Source organism: Hyperolius riggenbachi, chromosome 5 (genome assembly GCF_040937935.1).
Source record: "Hyperolius riggenbachi isolate aHypRig1 chromosome 5, aHypRig1.pri, whole genome shotgun sequence".
NCBI classification, from domain to species: Eukaryota; Metazoa; Chordata; class Amphibia; order Anura; family Hyperoliidae; genus Hyperolius; species Hyperolius riggenbachi.
Window position 1 is genome coordinate 316,117,026 of NC_090650.1, and position 18,383 is coordinate 316,135,408.

An 18,383-nucleotide genomic window follows, 5' to 3' on the forward strand; every position below is an offset into this window, starting at 1 on the left:
GTTGTGTACTATGAATAATTACTAGAAGATTAGCAGCAAAGAAAATATTCTCATACTTTTATTTTCAGGTATATAGTGTTTTTTCTAACATTGCATCATTCTATAATATGTGCAGATTACACAACACTCAGCATTCAAAATGAGTCTTTCAGAGCAGTCTGTGAAGTAATGACCTCTCCTCTAGCAGAGGAAAAGTAAATAGTCCAGGAACAGTTGAGATAATAAAAGTCAGATAACAGCCCTCTCCACGACTAACTTAGTCGGAGAGCTTAATGGCTTGTTTGCATAGAGATAACAACTGGAGTTTCTCAACTCTTCCTGTACTGGAAACAATTACACGTATGTATCTGATCTTAATGTTTTATTTCTTTGCTGTGCTACACATACAAATCATAATATCATAATTTTTTTTCGCTTCAGTGTCTCTTTAAGGCCCAGTTCACACTGGCAATTAGTGGCAAACTGATCCATGAAAACGGGTCTGATTACCAGTCAATCGGATCAGTTTTCACTCCATTTGCCTTCCAGCTGATTCTGTTTCGGTTCCCCACATCCTCCCCAGACCCCCGGTCCCTATTGTAAAGAAACATTCTGTTTTCTCATTGCCCCCAATGCAGTGCTTCAGCTTCTGTTTCCGTTCCGCCGGGCTCAGTGGTCCGGAAAAATTGCGGTCCATTCAGCGGGTCGTATCCATTCTAATAGACCAATGTGAACAGATCCATAGATTAACATTGGATCCGTTCGCATCCATCAGGATGCATTCCATTAGGATCTCCTAACAGACCGTTTTTTACCACTAATGTGAACCGGGGCTAAGACAACAGATTGCAAAAACACACAAAAGAAACAATAAAGAGGTACTGTATTTTTTGGACTATTATGCCAGGTTCACATTGGCACGCATCCGCTCCCGCGCTGCGTTCCGCTCCGTGAAGCGGAAGGATCGCGCAGGTTGGGAACGTCCGCTCCAACGAGCGCAACGCAGGGAGCGGAACTGAGCGGAAAGTAGCAATGTGAACTTTGCCATCGGGAAAGCATTGCTTCCACTGCTGCGTTCCGCTCATCGGAGCGGAACGTAAGCTATTTAGATATTACTCAGAATTGTGGCAGTGACAGAAAATAAATGGCAGGACATGCGACCCCAAAAAACAAAGGAAACAATTTCCTAGTTGACTATTAACGTTTATTGTTCAGACTTTTTTTAAAAAGTAATATTTAAAAATTACATGGGATGGCCACCCCGTCACACCACACCACTCAGATCACCACACATACAACCAGACACACGCCGGCATCTAACTCTAGTCTAGAAAGATTACCACGATATGTTAGATCATATATAGAAACCATCCGCTATGTCCATCTCCTGGGTAACTCGGAAGGTTTAGGTAAAAGTTGTTCATGGACAGTCCAGAAATGTCAGTACAGGCCTAGGCAGGGATTTAGCAAAAGTCATGCTGCTAAACAAACAAGCAGTACAGCCCTCAAGATGTGCGATTGCGGAGATCATGCATTAAGCAACAAGCAGTTCAAACCTCAAGGTAGCGTGGCAGGCAGAAATGTAGCATATAGAAGTCATCTACACGTCATCACATGTGCTTCATAGCATAAATCATGGAAGGCACAACATCTCGCCATGACATCACAATTTAATGGAAGAGTTCATCTCACCAAATTCCTGGGTGACGACTGCATGGCATGCTGGTGCTCCGTAATGAGAGGGCATGTACCTGGGAAGTGTCCTAAGGCAACATACGTCTGGGCAGGTTGTTATAGAGTTCCAGACTGCTGACCATGCTTTACCCCGTCTCCTGTGAGGGTAGTGTGGCTGGAGGAGGCAATGGCGTAGGCCTCACTGGGGTGTCTGAGCGGAGGTTGGGACGGCGTGGCGTCCCATGCGAGGCGGGCAGCTTCCCCGACGTTTCGCCGGCTTCCGGCTTTCTCAAGCTATTTAGAGCCTAATGTGAACCAATTCAATTCACTTTGGTGTAACACAACGAAATTAATTTTCATGACAACCTCACGGTGCATATAGGGAACATAGTGATAGTAACAAGGAAGAGAAGAAATTATACAAGTATGCTAGGTATTACAGAAGTTTAAACAATTTGTACACAGTGTTAATTATTTCAGAGAGGATTCGGAGTTCATCAAGTTTATGGCGGATGGGAAAAAGCTGTCTTTCAGTCTGTTTGTGTGTGTGCAGATAGATCTAAAACGTTTACCTGATGGAAGGAGCTCAAACAGGGCATTTCCAGGGTGAGTGTTGTCATTGATAATGTTTTTGGCCCTTCTCACGCTGCGAGTATTATACAAAAGTTCCAGTGATGGTAGTTCAGTGCCAATAATGGCTTCTGCTGTTTTAACAACTCGCTGCAGGGCTTCTCTAGTAGCCTTTGTGCAGCTGTTGTACCAGGCCGTCATGCAATTGGTCAGAACGCTTTCTATAGTGCATCTGTAGAAATTAACCAGCAGCTTCTGTGGGAGGTTAGCGCTCCTTAGTTTTCTCAGAAAGTAGAGGCTTTGTTGTGCTTTGCCAGTTAGAGCTAAAGCATTATCAGCCCAGGACAGGTTCTCTGCGATGGTGACTCCCAAAAATTTGAAGCTGGAAACGCTCTCCACAGCCTCTTCATTGATCATTAGCGGTAGGTGAGTGGTCTTTTTGGTGGTCCTAAAGTCCAGAAGAATTTCTTTGGTCTTCTTTGTATTTAATAACAGGTTGTTAATGTCACACCATGAAGTCAGGTTCCTAACTTCTTCTCTGTATGTAGCTTCCTCATTGTCTGATATAAGCCCAATGACAGTCGTATCATCTGCAAACTTAACAATTATGTTTGAGGTATGGATAGGCCGGCAGTCATGGGTGAAAAGTGCATAGAGGAGAGGGCTTAACCACCCTGGCGTTCTGATAAGATCACCAGGGAGGCTGCGGGAGGGTTTTTTTTAAATTAAAAAAAAACTATTTCATGCAGCCAACTGAAAGTTGGCTGCATGAAAGCCCACTAGAGGGCGCTCCGGAGGCGTTCTTCCGATCGCCTCCGGCGCCCAGAATAAACAAGGAAGGCCGCAATGAGCGGCCTTCCTTGTTTTGCTTACACCGTCGCCATAGCGACGAGCGGAGTGACGTCATGGACGTCAGCCGACGTCCTGACGTCAGACGCCTCCGATCCAGCCCTTAGCGCTGGCCGGAACTTTTTGTTCCGGCTGCGCAGGGCTCAGGCGGCTGGGGGGACCCTCTTTCGCCGCTGCTCGCGGCGAATCGCCGCAGAGCGGCGGCGATCGGGCAGCACACGCGGCTGGCAAAGTGCCGGCTGCGTGTGCTGCTCTTTATTTGGCGCAAATCGGCCCAGCAGGGCCTGAGCGGCAGCCTCCGGCGGTGATGGACGAGCTGAGCTCGTCCATACCGCCCAGGTGGTTAATACACAGCCCTGTGGCACGCCAGTGCTCAGGGTAAGGGTGGAGGATGTCTGTTTTCCTAGTCTGACAGTTTGAGGGCGATTAGTAAGGAAGTCCAATAACCAAGTACATATGGAGGGAGCAAGACCTAGTGCATGAAGTTTGTTGGTCAGCTGGCTAGGTACAATGGTGTTAAATGCTGAGCTGTAGTCAACAAAGAGCATCCTAACATAAGAGTTGGGTTTTTCCAGGTGTTAGAGGGCAGCATGGAGAGCTACACAGATGGCATCCTCAGTCGATCTATTTGTTCGTTAAGCAAACTGGTGTTGATCTAGATTTGCTGGGATGGAGGCCTTGATGTGTGTGGCTACCAGTCGTTCAAAGCACTTGACGATGACAGAGGTTAGAGCAACTGGTCGATAATCATTAAGACAAGTTATCCTAGGATTTTTTGGGACTGGCACAATGGTTGTAGATTTAAGGCATGATGGGACTACACCCAAGAACAGAGAGAGGTTGAATATTTGTGTAAAAACTTTCGCTAGTTGACCAGCACAGGCCTGGAGCACACGTCCTTGCACACCATCAGGACCTGCAGCTTTCCTGGTGTTGATATTTGTGAGTGCTTTCTGCACTTCATGTATGTGAAGGATTAATGGCTGTGAGTCTGTAGTGGGCCCAAAGTTGACTGGAGGCCGATTGCTGTCTTTTTCAAATCTAGCAAAAAAGTTGGTAAGTTCCTCTGCTAGGCTGGGGGTGTTATTGTCCAGTGTATACTGAGTGCTATTCTTCTTTTTGTAATCTGTGAATAGTTGAATGCTTTGCCACATCCTCTTTGGGTTTGAGTCATTATCAAAGTTTTCCTCAATCCTTTGTTTGTATTTAAGTTTTGCATTTCGTATGCCTTTTTTCAGACTTGCTCTGGCTGAAGAATATGCTTCTTTGTCCTGTATTTTAAAAGCTTTGTTTCTATTCTTTAGAAGGTTCTTGAGTTCTTTTGTTATTCATGGTTTATGATTTGGGTAAACCGTAATTCTTTTGTTGACAGTGATGATGTCCACACAGAAATTAACATATGACAATACAGAGGAAGTACTCGTCTCCAGGTCTGTTTCATGAAAGAAAATATCCCAATCTGTATTTTCAAAGCAATCTTGGAGCTGAGAGACCGCAGTCTCAGGCCAGACTTTAACAGACTTGCTAATTGGTTTAGCAGTGTTGATAATGGCTTTGTATGCGGGAATAAGAAACAAAGATAGATGGTTAGACTGTCCCAGTGGGGGGCGTGGGGTGATTTTATAGGCACTTTTTATGTTTGTATAGACATGATCCAAGGTGTTTTCTCCTCTGGTTTTACAGTCCACATGCTGATAAAATCTGGGATATACCTTCTTATGATTTGCTTGGTTAAAATCTCCAGCAATGATGAAAATTGCATCAGGGTGTGAGTTCTGTTGCTTACTAATGACATCAAACAGTTGTTCCTTTGCTGACTTAGTATTGGCATGAGGTGGAATGTACACTGCCACAATTATAATAACTGTATGTTCCCTGGGTAGGTAAAAAGGTCGACATCTCAGCATTAGATATTCCACATCAGGTGAACAAGACTTGTTGATTATGGTTACGTTAGTGCACCAAGCATTATTGATATAAACACATAGATCTCCACCTGTTTTCTTGCCAGAATCATGCGTTCGGTCAGCACGGTGAAGCGTGTGACCTGAAGCTCAACTGCAGCGTCTGGTATGGAGGGGTCCAGCCATGTCTCCGAAAAAATCAAAAGGCAACAGTCTCTCATAGTTTTATACGTGGAGATATCCAGTCGGAGCTCGTCCATTTTATTTGCGAGGGATCTCACATTTGCAAGAAGTGCGCTAGGAAGAGGGGTTTTATGTGGAGTAGCTCTCAGTCTAGTTAACAGTCCTGATCACTTACCGCTCGTTTCCTCTTGCTTCGTTTTCTGCCCCGTCTATTTCCGAGGATAGCAGTGGTTAACGAAAGTCCCGGTGATCTAAGAATCTCCTGCGGTATTGATTCCGTGTTAAAGTAATCTCCTGTGCTGCTTGATCCGATCTGTAGAAGCTCCTGGCGTTTGTAGTGGATGCTGGCCTTTGCTTGTGAGGCGGTGAAGGTCAGTAGGAAGAAAATTAATAGAAGAGAGCACCAATGTGGGTAGCATGAAGCTACTGCGTCTGTGCGCGCCGCCATCATACTTGGTCTGTGCTGCAGATGATGGTTCTTGTGCTGCAGATGATGGTTTGTGCTGCAGATGATGCTGGTGCTGGTCTCCAGAAGGGAGAGAGAGAGCAGAGAGATGTTACCTGCTTCACAGCCAGCCAGACACAATGTGGCTGGCTGTGAACCAAGCCTAAGACTCACTTTTTCTCCCCCAAAAGTGGGGAAAAAAGTAACTGCATCTTATAGTCCACATGCAGGTAGTTCTGACTTGTGAATGCCTGCCAATACGACCCTCCAACCCAATGCAGAGGAGGACACAGGGGGACACAAAAGGGCATAGAGGAGGACACAAGGGGGACAGGGGCAGACACATGGGAGACACAAGGGGGACTGAGGACAACACAAGAGGTACAAGGGTGCAAAGGAGGAATATTCCACAAGACCTCTTTCACCATGCATGGACCAAGTTTAGTATAATAGGAAGCCGGAAGACGGCGAAACTGTTGGGAGCGCCTGTCCTCTCACATGGGACGCCATTCCGCCCCAACCGCTGCAGTTGCGCCCCCCCCACCCACTACATACTGAGTCCAGTTCAGACAACAAGGACTCTGGCATCTGGATCCACAATGACTTGCCTGCCTGGATTACACACCTCTGATCAGCATGGACTACACCACCCAGCAGTAAGACGAACATACTGATCCTTGTCGTTTGTCTCCAGTATGGACATGAGAAGCCTGATGCTGGTCCGGATTTGGTGAGATTATGCAGTCTGTACAAACAGCTTTGAATTGTGGAAGCTATTCTGATGCGGCAATGGCCGCTTGCTGACTTGGTACATGGCGGTCTGTTGATTTTGTATAGGCTGCGACCACTAACCGTGCTCTGTCTGTGTGACAACTACTGCTTATATGTGAACTATTGCTTCAGCTGTCTGCACTAACATGCAATAACATTCCTGCTTGGGTGGTGCAATTCTTCTGACGAAGACATTATAAACCTATGACTGGTGGCTGGGTTTTTTGGGTTCTAATTTTTGATCTTTTTCAAGACTCAAACCTCAGTGTGATTCATATACGGCCGTTGTATGTGTGTGTGGGTGTGTGGGGAGCTGTACTGGGTGGTTGTGACGGGGTGGCCATCCCATGCTGTTTTTAATAGCACTCTTGAAGTTTTGTATTCCAATGCTTAATAAATGTTACTTTTATAGTATCATTGTTGTGAGGAGTATGATTAATGATTCAATTTTTAAATTTGGTAGCTAGATACGTATGTTCCACTTAGTAGTTGCCACTTTCAAGAGTGAGAGTGTGAGTGAGTGAGTGTTAGAGTGAGAGTGAGATAGTTCCCTTGGTTTTGTCCTGTAAACCTAGGTGTCTCTTATGGTCATGAGTGTCTTATAGCCCGAAAAGTACGGTATATACACATATACAGTCAGGTCATTTTTGGACATCGACGCAATTTTAACATTTTTGGCTTTATACATAAGCACAATGGATTTGAAATTAAACAAACATGATGTGCTTTAACTGCAGACTGTCAGCTTTAATTTGAGGGTATTTACATCCAAATCAGGTGAACAGTGTAGGGATTACAGCAGTTTGCAAAGCAGCAGGATGAATTCAGAAGCGTTTCTGGCAATATGTGCTCATATTCAGCCGAATGCTTCAGAACTCATTGGAAGGTGCTTCACAGTGCAGATGGACAATGACCCAAAGCATACTGCAAAAGCAACCAAAACATTTTTGACAGTAAAGAAGTGCAATGGTATGCAATGGCCAAGTCAATCATCTGACCTGAATCCGATTGAGCATTCATTTCACTTGCTGAAGACACAACTGAGGGGAAAATGCCCCAAGAAAAAGCAGGAACTGAAGACAGTTGCAGTAGAGGCCTGGCAGAGCATCACCAAGGATGAAACTCATCGTCTGGTGATGTCTATGCGTTCCAGACTTCAGGCTGTAATTGACTACAAACGATACGCAACCACGTATTGAAAAGTGAAATGATGATTTATGATTATTCTGTCCTATTACTTTTGGTCCCTTAACAAGTGGGAGGCACATATGTAAATGGTTCTAATTCTTACACCGTTCACTTGATTAGGATGTAAATAAAATTAAAGCTGACAGTCTGCAGTTAAAGCACATTGTGTTGGTTTCATTTCAAATCCACTGTGGTTGTTTATAGAGCCAAATATGTTAGAATTGTGTCAGTGTCCCAATATTTATGGACATGACTGTGCATACACAATAGGTTTACCAGTGCAAGATCAAAAGGCAGAGTCAAGTTCAGAGGCTAGCCAAAAATCAAAAACCAGAGCAGCAGCCAGGACAGGACAAGGCATACAAAGATATCTGTTATGGCACCTGCTGCAAGGATAGCTGGTCCTGCATAGGGAAAGAGATGGGTGTATTAACTAAATAGTCCTGCAAGTCTCAAGCAGCAGAATGACCTCTGCTGGCAGGAGGTGGAAGTAATGCTGGGCATATACGGCTCGTTTGTGCGTCGGAATCGAGCCGCTGGCTCGATCCCATCGCGCCCCGCTTGTCCCCGCGGGTGGCCGGATCGATTCCCGCTCGTTACCCGCGGGCACTTATCTGCGCTTCGTTTCTTCTATTGTCCGCCCGCGAGGATCGAGCCGGCGCGGTGATCGGACACGTCGGATATTATCAATCGAGCCATCAGCGGCTCGATTGATAATAAAAAACGAGCCGTGTATGGCCAGCATCAGAGAAAGTTTGGAAATCTGATGCAATCTGCAGATGAAAATATGAATTGAAAGTCAATACCAAGGTAGAGTACAGTAGTTAGTCCTGCACACAGTGCTACCAGAATGCAAAGCAAATTTTGCCTGGTACAGATCACTGAATTTTTTCCTCCTCATGTTTTATATTTTTTTTCCACTAATTTTGCATTTGGCTGCAGCCAGTGTCTCTATTGGTAGCATGAGGCAATACCTGGACCCTACAGAGAGTGCACGGGTTGTCAAACTCCTCCAGGACAGCACATCAATATGAGCCATTGCCTAAAGGTTTTCTGTCTCCCAGCAGTCTCATGGGCATGAGATTCCAGGATACATGCAGTTATGCTAAAAGAGCTGGGCAGGGTGTAGAAGGTCCTTAAAAAGGGACACTTAAGCCTAGTATTAAAATTTTTTTTTTTTTTTACTCACATGGGGCTTCTACCAGCCTCCTGCAGCCGTCCTGTGCCCTCGCAGTCATTTTCGGATCCTTCTGTCCCCCGCCGCCAGCTACTTTTGATTCTTCTTCTTCTTTTGAGTCTTCTTCACGTTCCAGTCCACAATAGCGCTATTGCAGACGGGAACGCGAAGAGGACGCGTAGCCATGCCTGCGCCGGGTCAGTGAGCCTGTCAGCCGAAAACGAAACTAGCTGGCAGCGTGGGACAGGATGATCCGCAAGTGGATGTGAGGATGCGGGGCAGCTACTAGGATTAAGAATCACTTTAATCCTTCACCAGGGCTGGTATTTGCTAATTTTTAGAGAGGAGTAACAGGATGAGCCCTGCCAGCACCCTACAAAATGACCTCACACATTGGTGTGAATGTTTTTGACAATCAAAAAGAAAAATACTTTATAAGGGGCCTGATGGCCTCTATGCTCACTGCCCAGCATAGTGGAGTTCGACTGGCATTAGCTTTAGAATACTGGAATTGGCAGGTATACAGGCACCCTGCACTTTTCACAAGTGAGAAGAGGTTCTCTCTGAGCACTGTGACAGACGTGAAAGAGTCTAGAGAAGACATGGAGAACATTATGCTGTCTGTAAAATTGTTCAGCATGACCAGTTTGGTGGTGGGTCAGTGATGGTCTGGGGATGCAAATCAATATAGGAATGCACAGACCACTATAGGCTAGACAACATCACCTTGGCTGCCATTTGGTTTCAGGAAGAAATCCTTGGACCTAATAATCATAACCTTCTCTGATGCAGTTGTTCCCGGGTACCTCCTTGTGAACATCAATATCCAGCCTTTAAAACCCACCTAACAGAGGTTACACCATATTTGGTACCCTGGTGGTGGGCGAATATCCCAGAATTGTCAGTGGATTGCTTTTAAAAGATTGTTTCAGTGGCGGTTATAATTTAATTGATGTGATGAGGACTTTCGTAATGGTGATGTGCGCTTTTCCAATTACATACATTTGAATACACACGGACTGCCAACCAGCAGGGTCGCAGCGCACTCCCTCTATTTAATATAGCTATTTCTCTTGTGTGTTTAGAGTGTCACAGCACTGCAATTTTACATTATGTTTTATAAATGTTTCTAAAAAGTTCTAGAACTTGCCTGGCGTGAGACAGATAAATATATAGAAATCAGAGGGGAATCAGGAGTAATGAGGATGCCCTTCTGATTTCTATATATTTCTCTGCCTCACACCAGGTGAGTTCTAGTACTTTCCAGATACATTTATGATTTTTATTTTTTAAACAGAAGTATTTTTCTTCTTTTATCCGTGCACGGAGAACTATTGCTACTGATCATTTATACAGATGACTGTGGATATCCAGACCCATTTAGATAGATTGGGCAGAGGGGTGAAAGTGGTATGTGTTTGGATGAGACCCAGCGCTGTTGATTGATTTTTAAGATTGCTATTTTATGCATTATTCATCATTTATAAAAAATAAAGCTTTTTTTATATGTTATTAGCGCAGGAGTTATTTTCATTTTTGTTTTCAATTAACAGTGGGAGTTGTCACAGTATTCTCCTTGCTGCAAATATATGCTATTTGATAGATCAGTGCTGCAACTAGATCACTTCTTTGTATGCGAGACTCACCTGAGAACTTCCCAGAATGTGTGTCAGACTGGCCTTAAAAGCTTCTGTAATTTTGGCTAGCATGCACTTAGGGCAGGGGTCTCAAACTCAATTTACCTGGGGGCCGCAGGAGGCAAAGTCAGGATGAGGCTGGGCCGCATAAGGAATTTCACAATCGCGGCGCATCGCGGCCTCTGCCCGCCCCTCTCACTCTTCCTTCACAGAGAGGGGCGGGGAGAGGCGGCGATCTGTGCGGCGATTGACGTCAGGAGGGGCAGAGCTGAAAGCTCTGCCCCTTCCAGGAAATGCCGGCGGATTGCCCCCCGGGCAATGTGGGGGCTCTGCAGCCCTCGTTTAGCGGTGGGGATGCGGCGGATTACTTGGGAGCACTGAAGCGAACTATAAGAAAGCTTTTGCTGGCGAGGGCCACAAAATATTGCATCGAGGGCCGCAAATGGCCCGCGGGCCGCGAGTTTGAGACCCCTGCCTTAGGGCCTAGGAAAAAATATGTGGTGAACAAAGATAAAGATCTCTTTGAAGCTTCTGGCAAGAATTTAGCTGTGTGAGGTTTGGAGACTGTCAGTCTGGTAAGAGCCTGCTTTACGAGTTTCTGTCCGTGTCAACTCTGGATTGATGACTTCGTAGTCAGCAGGGGTGTGTGGAAGCCTAGGATGACCTCTGATAAGAGTTGACAGCTAATTAACTCTGCTGCTGTCTGAGATAGCTGGAAAGATTTAGGCTAGGTTCCCACCTGCTTCCAGATCATGTGCGGCCAGTGGAAGCGGACAGTGTAGTGTCCACTCTGATGGTCCTCTGTGATCCGGCTGGAGCCCAGGACTGATGCGTTACCCCCATATGCTATGAAGGAACACATCCGCCTGGCCCAGGATTATCATGGACTGCATAAAAGTGCAGTCCACTTACTGCAACAGATCCGTTGCAGTGACAAGTGTCAACAGCTCCTATCGAATGTATACAGTAAAGTAGAAGCTGTTCACTGTCACTCAGCTCAAGTGGGAACACAGCCTTAACCCTTTGTCAGGCTGTGACACTAAGACTGTGAGATTATGATGCATTCGGTATGAAATATAGCGAAGGTGTCCCAATATATAACTAAGAATTCTCAAAAACAGCTTTCTATTATACTGTATAACTAAATATGCAGTAATATAGTTTTACAATGTATTCCTTCAATCTATACAATGTTACTATATCTCTTCCTCAACCTCTTCCCGTAAGCAGAAAATAAAATATAAAAATCAACTACTCAGATTTTTAAAAACATAGTTGGAGTAACATTACTCTAGCAAGAATATTCGAGAAATCAGGGACAAATTGCATACTGAAAAAAATATTGAATGAATACAGATGTGTACATCCCATATAAATAACGTATTTCATAGTTACCCAATCAGTATATGCATAATACACAATTTCTAAACTAACCTCAAGTGTCATGGAATTACAGTATTATAATGAGTACTTACACGAGTACTTTGCCCAATAAAGAACGCGGCTTGCTTTCCTCCAACACCAAAGTAAGAAATATCACTGTTCAAGCTGCGCACAACTGGGGCAGGACGGACATAACTTTCTTCATCGCTTTAAAAAAACAAACAATACAACACAATGAATGGAATTTTACCCTAAAATGCAAACCTAACTTTTAAGTTATTATAAGGAGACTGGAAGCCAGCACTGCCCTCGTCAGGGCTTACCCTATCATGAAGGAAACCACACACAGAAGCAGCCAGGATAAATTCACATATCCAGAAGCAGCCAGCATAATGTCACACACCCAGAGGCACCCAAAATAATTTCTCCCACCCAGAAGAAGTCCACATACTTTCACAAACCCAGAGGCACCCAGCATAATTTCCCCCACCTAAAAAAGCACCCAGCACAATTTTCTCCACCCAAGAGCCCTCAGTATAATTTCTCCCACCCAGAAGCAACCAGCATAATTCCTCCCACCCAGCAAACATGCAGGCCCAAGTGGAGTACAATCAATTGGGGGGGGGGGGGGGGGACGACACCCACATAGTGTCCGCTTTGCTAAAAGTAGATATTTGCAAACATGGGGCCCCATAACGGTATCCAAGATCATACCACCCTACCCACAAATACATTAGAGGAACCTTAAAGTCAGTCTGAAGGGTTATTAAAATAAATTTTAAAAAAAACCTGATACTTACCCAAGGAGAGGGAAGGCTCTGAGTCCTATAGAGCCTTCCTGTTCCTCTTACGGGCCCCACATACCAGCACTGGATCCCGTTAGCAGTCTCCGACTGCTGGGGCGGAGACTGCTCAATGGCTTCGGCAATCTTTGGGGCCACTCCGTACTGCGCATGCACGAGCATGCATTCTAGCGCATGTGCAGTATGGAGCGGCCAGTCTTCAGGAGCACCGGGGCTCCCAAAGATTGCCAAAGCCTCCCGCAGCGGCGGAATTGACCCATCGGAGAGATCTGGAACGTGGGGAACGTGGGGACCGCAGGAGGAGCTGGAAGGTCCAGAGCCTTCCCTCTCCTTAGGCGAGTATCTTTTTTTTTTAATTTTAATAACACTTTAGACTCCCTTAAATTAGATCTCAAACACCTTATGTCACCTCTGCCAGACAGCAGTTTCCTAGCTCTCTAAAATAAGGACTCATCAAGCCAAAATCCATGGATCCAGAGACAATGAGCAGCAACAGACTTATCTCCAACTTCCGCTTTGTGGGAAAGTTATTGAAAAGACTGTCTGTCTATCTGCAACTTAAAGCCAAGAATTGTTAAATATCCTGGTATCAGCATCAGAAACCCTTCCAATAGCTATATATTGCTGTATACAAGTATGAAGCCCCATACTCCCAGTGAGGCTTATACTAGTACTAAAGATGTTGCCGCCTCTAATTTCAGAAAATAAAATCAGGTAGATGAAATATTTTACAATGGAAAAGAACTGACTAAATAACTTATAAATGACAATTGTAAAAAACAAAAACAAAAAAAAAACAGAAATTTTATTCATAATGTTATTTTGACTACAGTTCCTCTTTAAGCATGATGCTATGAAATCATAGGCATTCACAGTCTAATCCACATACTCTGGATTCCTATATACCATTGCATCACTCAATACCTTCACTCCCAGTTCCCATGGCACATGGTTATAGATGTTTTCCACATCTATTCTACATTCAGCTTCTCTAGAACAGCCATTGCATCCCTTAGGAGTTAAAGAATACATTGCAGCAATGGTCTGCAGGGCATCCGACCCAATACAGGCACTCTTGCCAGTGGGTCCATTAGAGATTTAAGGACATGCGTGAGGAAGAACCAAAGTGAATATGCAGGAGATTGTAGATGAGGCTCTTCCCCAGATCCTTTTTTAAAAGTTCCATCTTCATCCCCTCTTAAAGGGACACTTAAGTCAAACAAAAAAAATGAGTTTTACTCACCTAGGGCTTCCAATAGCCCGCTGCAGCTGTCCGGTGCCCTCGCCGTCTCCCTCCGATCCTCCTGGCCCCGCCGGCAGCTGCTTCCTGTTTCGGTGACAGGAGCTGACAGGCTGGGGAGGCGAGTGATTCTTCGCGTTCCCAGACACATTAGCACCCTCTATGCTGCTATATGGTATATGATATATGCTATAGCAGCATAGATGGCGCGATTGTGGGCAGGAACGCGAAGAATCACTCGCGTCCCCAGCCTGTCAGCTCCTGTCACCGAAACAGGAAGTGGCTGCCGGCTGGGCCAGGAGACGGCGAGGGCACCGGACAGCTGCAGCGGGCTATTGGAAGCCCCAGGTGAGTAAAACTCATTTTTTTTGTTTGACTTAAGTGTCCCTTTAAAGGAAACCAGAGATGAAAAAATAAAAAAGGGTTTATACATACCTGTGGCTTCCTCCAGCCGCATGCGTACGGATCGCTCCAACGCCGCCGTCCCCCGCTGCCTGCAGCTCCGGTCCCCATAAATTCCTGCAGTTGTAGCCAGTCTGCGCAAGTGAAGTGTGCTCTCTACCTTACTCTCCAGCGGCCGCTGGAGACATACGTAGAGAGCACACTTCCTCTTGTGCAGACCGGCCACAACTGGAAGAAGTTATGGGACCCAATACCGGAGCTGCAGACAGTGGAGGTCAGCAGCGTGGGAGAGATCCGTGCGGATGGGGCTGGAGGAAGCCACAGGTATGTATAAACCTTTTTTATTTTTTCGTCTCTGGTACACTTTAAGATGACACCTCAACCAATCCAGGAAACTCTTGTTTAGATTTCCCTTTTAATTGCACACATCATTACCATTAAAGGGAACCTGAAGCGAGACGTATAGGGAGGCTGCCATATTTATTTCCTTTTAAACAATACCAGTTGCCTGGCAACCCTGCTAGTCTATTTGGCTGCAGTAGTGTCTGAATAACCCCAGAAACAAGCATGCAGCTAATCCGACAATGACAGAAACACCTGATCGGCTTTTTCAGGGTCTATGGCTAAAAGTATCAGGGGCAGAGGATCAGCAGGATAGCCAGGCAACTGGAATTGCTTATAAGGAAACAATGCTTATAAGGAAACAAATATGGCAGCCTTCATATCCCTCTCACTCTCTATCCTTTAACCAGCTGAGCGGTCTGGACGAGCTCAGCTCGTCCAACACCGCCAGCGGCTGCCGCTCAGGCCCTGCTGGGCCGATTTTGATGAAATAAAAAGCAGCACACGCAGCCGGCACTTTGCCAGCCGCGTGTGCTGCCTGATCGCCGCCGCTCTGCGGCGATTCGCCGCGAGCAGCGGCGAAAGAGGGCCCCCCTAGCCGCCTGAGCCCTGCGCAGCCGGAACAAAAAGTTCCGGCCAGCGCTAAGGGCTGGATCGGAGGCGGCTGACGTCAGGACGTCGGCTGACGTCGATGACGTCACTCCTGATATAAGCAAAACAAGGAAGGCCGCTCATTGCGGCCTTCCTTGTTTATTCTGGGCGCCGGAGGTTGGCTGCATGAAATAGTTTTTTTTTTATTTAAAAAAAACCCTCCCGCAGCCACCCTGGCGATTTAATCAGAACGCCAGGGTGGTTAAGCTGCCTTTTGGCTTGTTTTTTGACTCCACAGTCACAATGAAAACACTACTACCCTTTTATTTATTTTTTCAAAACAATATCTAATCTTGACCTTCACCAGGTCAGTGCTTACATATCAGCACAGATTAGGTTAGGTTTAACCTCCCCGGTGGTATCCCCGAGTCAGGCTCGGGGTGGAAAAAAGCAGCCAGGAGTGGAAACCCCGAGCCTGACATGTGGTAACTGCCGGGAGTTCTACGCACAATGCAGTGGGCATTTTAACTCACCTTCCCCGGGATCCAGATGCCGGCAGCCATTCTCCTTCCTGTCTTCGGAGGCTCTGCATCGCCCTGTCGATCTCACTATAGGGTCACAGCGCCACCCAGAGAACAGAGGGAGAATTGCAGAACTGGATCCCAGGGAGGTGAATAAACGCTGGGATGCTGCAGAACTCTCCAGCAGCAGGTTTTCCCCCCCGATTTTAGGGTCTAAAAGCATGTTAAAAATTTGCACCGCTTTTAGACCCTAAAATCTGGAAATAATTGATTTCATTTAACACTTTCTGATGGAAAGAACTCAAAATCCATCGAGTTTGGATCACTTGTCTTTTAGCCTTATTGCAAATGGGCACACAAGTAATCGCCAAAATTGTGTCACAAGGTGGCCTCACTTTAAGTAACAGGAGCAACCAGTGTGTATTGGATGTGGGATTGGTGGCATTGTCCTTTCTCTTCTCAGTTTATTCCCCTTTAATTTTGCATATATTAAATCTAAGGGCTGGTTCACACTGCAGGAGCCTTTTAAGCACTAGTGATTTGAAAAGCTCTTGTTAATGTAATGCTATGGGTTTTTTTCTATAAAATCACATTGCTCAGGTGAGAACACTCACATAGCAATACATTAGCAAGAGCTTTTAAAATCCCAAGCGTTTAGAAAACGCTCTAGCAGTGTGAACCAGCCCTAAGGTGCATTTTGAACTCTATCAGATGGTTACTGCGGCTTCAAGTTCTTCTTGGTCTGTCCTTCTCTTTCTATACCTGCTCTTCTTTGAACTTCGCTTCAGGGTTATGCGTCACTCTTTGACCTCGGGTTTGCATGACTGGTGATGGTGTCTTGACAGGGTAAAAATTTCTAATTCTCACTTTTTGTAATGTTGGTGGGAGATGCAACAAGCTGGTGGAGGGGTGGGTATAATAAAGTCTCTTAGCAAATGTATTAACACAAGGGAAATTTATACCTGTAATTTCCACTTCCTCTAGTAAATTTTGACAAACGATAAACAGCCCAGTTTTTCAGCTGAGATGAAGTCATTCCCTTCCCATTATCCAGGACGACGATAGCGGGTTTTCCTTGTGTTTCATCAAAAAGCTGTAAGGTTCAGTGAAAGATTAAAAGCAAATTTATAATAAAAAGCACATTTCAAATATATGTGATATATAAATAAAACAATGCAGAGGTTTCGTACCAGTCTGATCTGGATGTTTCGACTGTCTTTATTCTTTGCAGTTGCTGAAAGTGAGTTGTCTATTAATTCTGCCAGGGCAAAGGCTGTAAATAAAAATTAACAGTGGATTGGGAGCCAGTTAGCAAACATTACAGGAATTAGATCCATTCAAAAGACCATTACAGTGGTGTACCACTTTTGCAGAATTACTGTAGATTATGAAACCACTGATCACTGAAAAGCAGGTCACCCAGAAACCGATGTTCATAAAGAACTGGAGTCACGGTGCAGTGAGTTCCATCCCAGATCAGGTGAGTTGCTCTTCCAGGGCCTTCGCAATATGTACTCTGCAATTAGACAGTTTGGAGATGTAGGTCGTCCACTGGACCGCCAGGGAACACTCTATGCAAGAGTGGGGGGGGGGGGGGGGGGGGGGGAAACCACTAGGCACCAGGTACGCCGTACAGGGAAAACGGGACCACTATACACCCAAGAACGCTGTATAAGGGAGGGGGGCCCTAAACACCAGGGCCAATATACAATTCACTTTTTTCTCCTACGTTATCTCCTAGGAGATAATTTTTCATCTTCTCTTTAAAATAACTTTTCAGCATTTTGCAATTTAAAAATGTACCAAAAGTAGTTGAAAAGGTACTATCAAAATTATTTTGAGTATATTCTTGCTTGTCGGTAGTTTAAAAGGCATTTTTGAAAATATCACCAAAGAGAGAATTATAGTATCCATATATAGTGGATACTGGGTCTAAAACAATTTCTGTGCCACATTTTAATTTTCTGTGCCACCTCTTGTAATGTCTAATGGTTGTTCATACATGTGATTCCCAAGGAATGCAGGCGCTACCAGGAGACAGGCCAATACATCAGGAGACGTGAAGGAGGCCAACAACCTAGCAGCAGGGCCGGTACCTCCGCCTTTGTGCAAGGAGGAACAGGAGGAGCACTGCCAGAGCCCTGGAAAATGACCTCCAGCAGGCCACAAATGTGCATGTGTCAAACAGTCAGAAACTCTCCATGAGGGTGGTATGAGGGCCCGACGTCCACAGGTGGGGGTTGTGCTTACAGCCCAACATTGCAGGACATTTTGCATTTGAACACCAAGATTGGCAAATTAGCAACTGGCGTCTTGTGCTCTTCACAGATGAAAGCAGGTTCACATTGAGCACATGTGACAGAGTCTGGAGATCCCATGGAGAATGTTGTGCTGCCTGCAACATCCTCCAGCATGACTGGTTCGGCAGTGGGTCAGTAATGGTGTGGGGTGGCATTCTTTTTTGGGGGGGGGACTGCACAGCCCTCCATGTGCTCGCCAGCAGGAATGACCAACGGATGAATTCCGAATAGGTTTTATTTGGAATTTCATCCAAGTAATTCGCACAACTGAGGGGGTATGAGGGTTATACTTACCCAGAAGCCTTCTGCTTTAATCCATCCCACGCTGCATTCCAATTCACAGTCACGTGATGACCGCACTTCCTCCTTCAACCCGAAAGGAGGAAGTGTGGTAGTCAGTGACTGAATTGGAACGCAGCATGGG

General features: G+C 45.5%; 1 protein-coding gene across 2 annotated transcripts in view; it reads right to left on the reverse strand.

Moving 5' to 3' along the window:
• SMCHD1 (structural maintenance of chromosomes flexible hinge domain containing 1) overlaps positions 1-18,383 on the reverse strand; it is a 214,373-nt gene that overhangs the window by 176,089 nt on the left and 19,901 nt on the right. For both annotated transcript variants that reach the window (XM_068237225.1, XM_068237226.1), the window contains exons 4-6: positions 16,850-16,932; positions 16,622-16,752; positions 11,853-11,967 (exon numbers count right to left, since the gene is read on the reverse strand). In XM_068237225.1, coding sequence (XP_068093326.1) covers positions 11,853-11,967; positions 16,622-16,752; positions 16,850-16,932 — 329 coding nt within the window. The remainder of the gene's footprint in view (positions 1-11,852; positions 11,968-16,621; positions 16,753-16,849; positions 16,933-18,383) is intronic.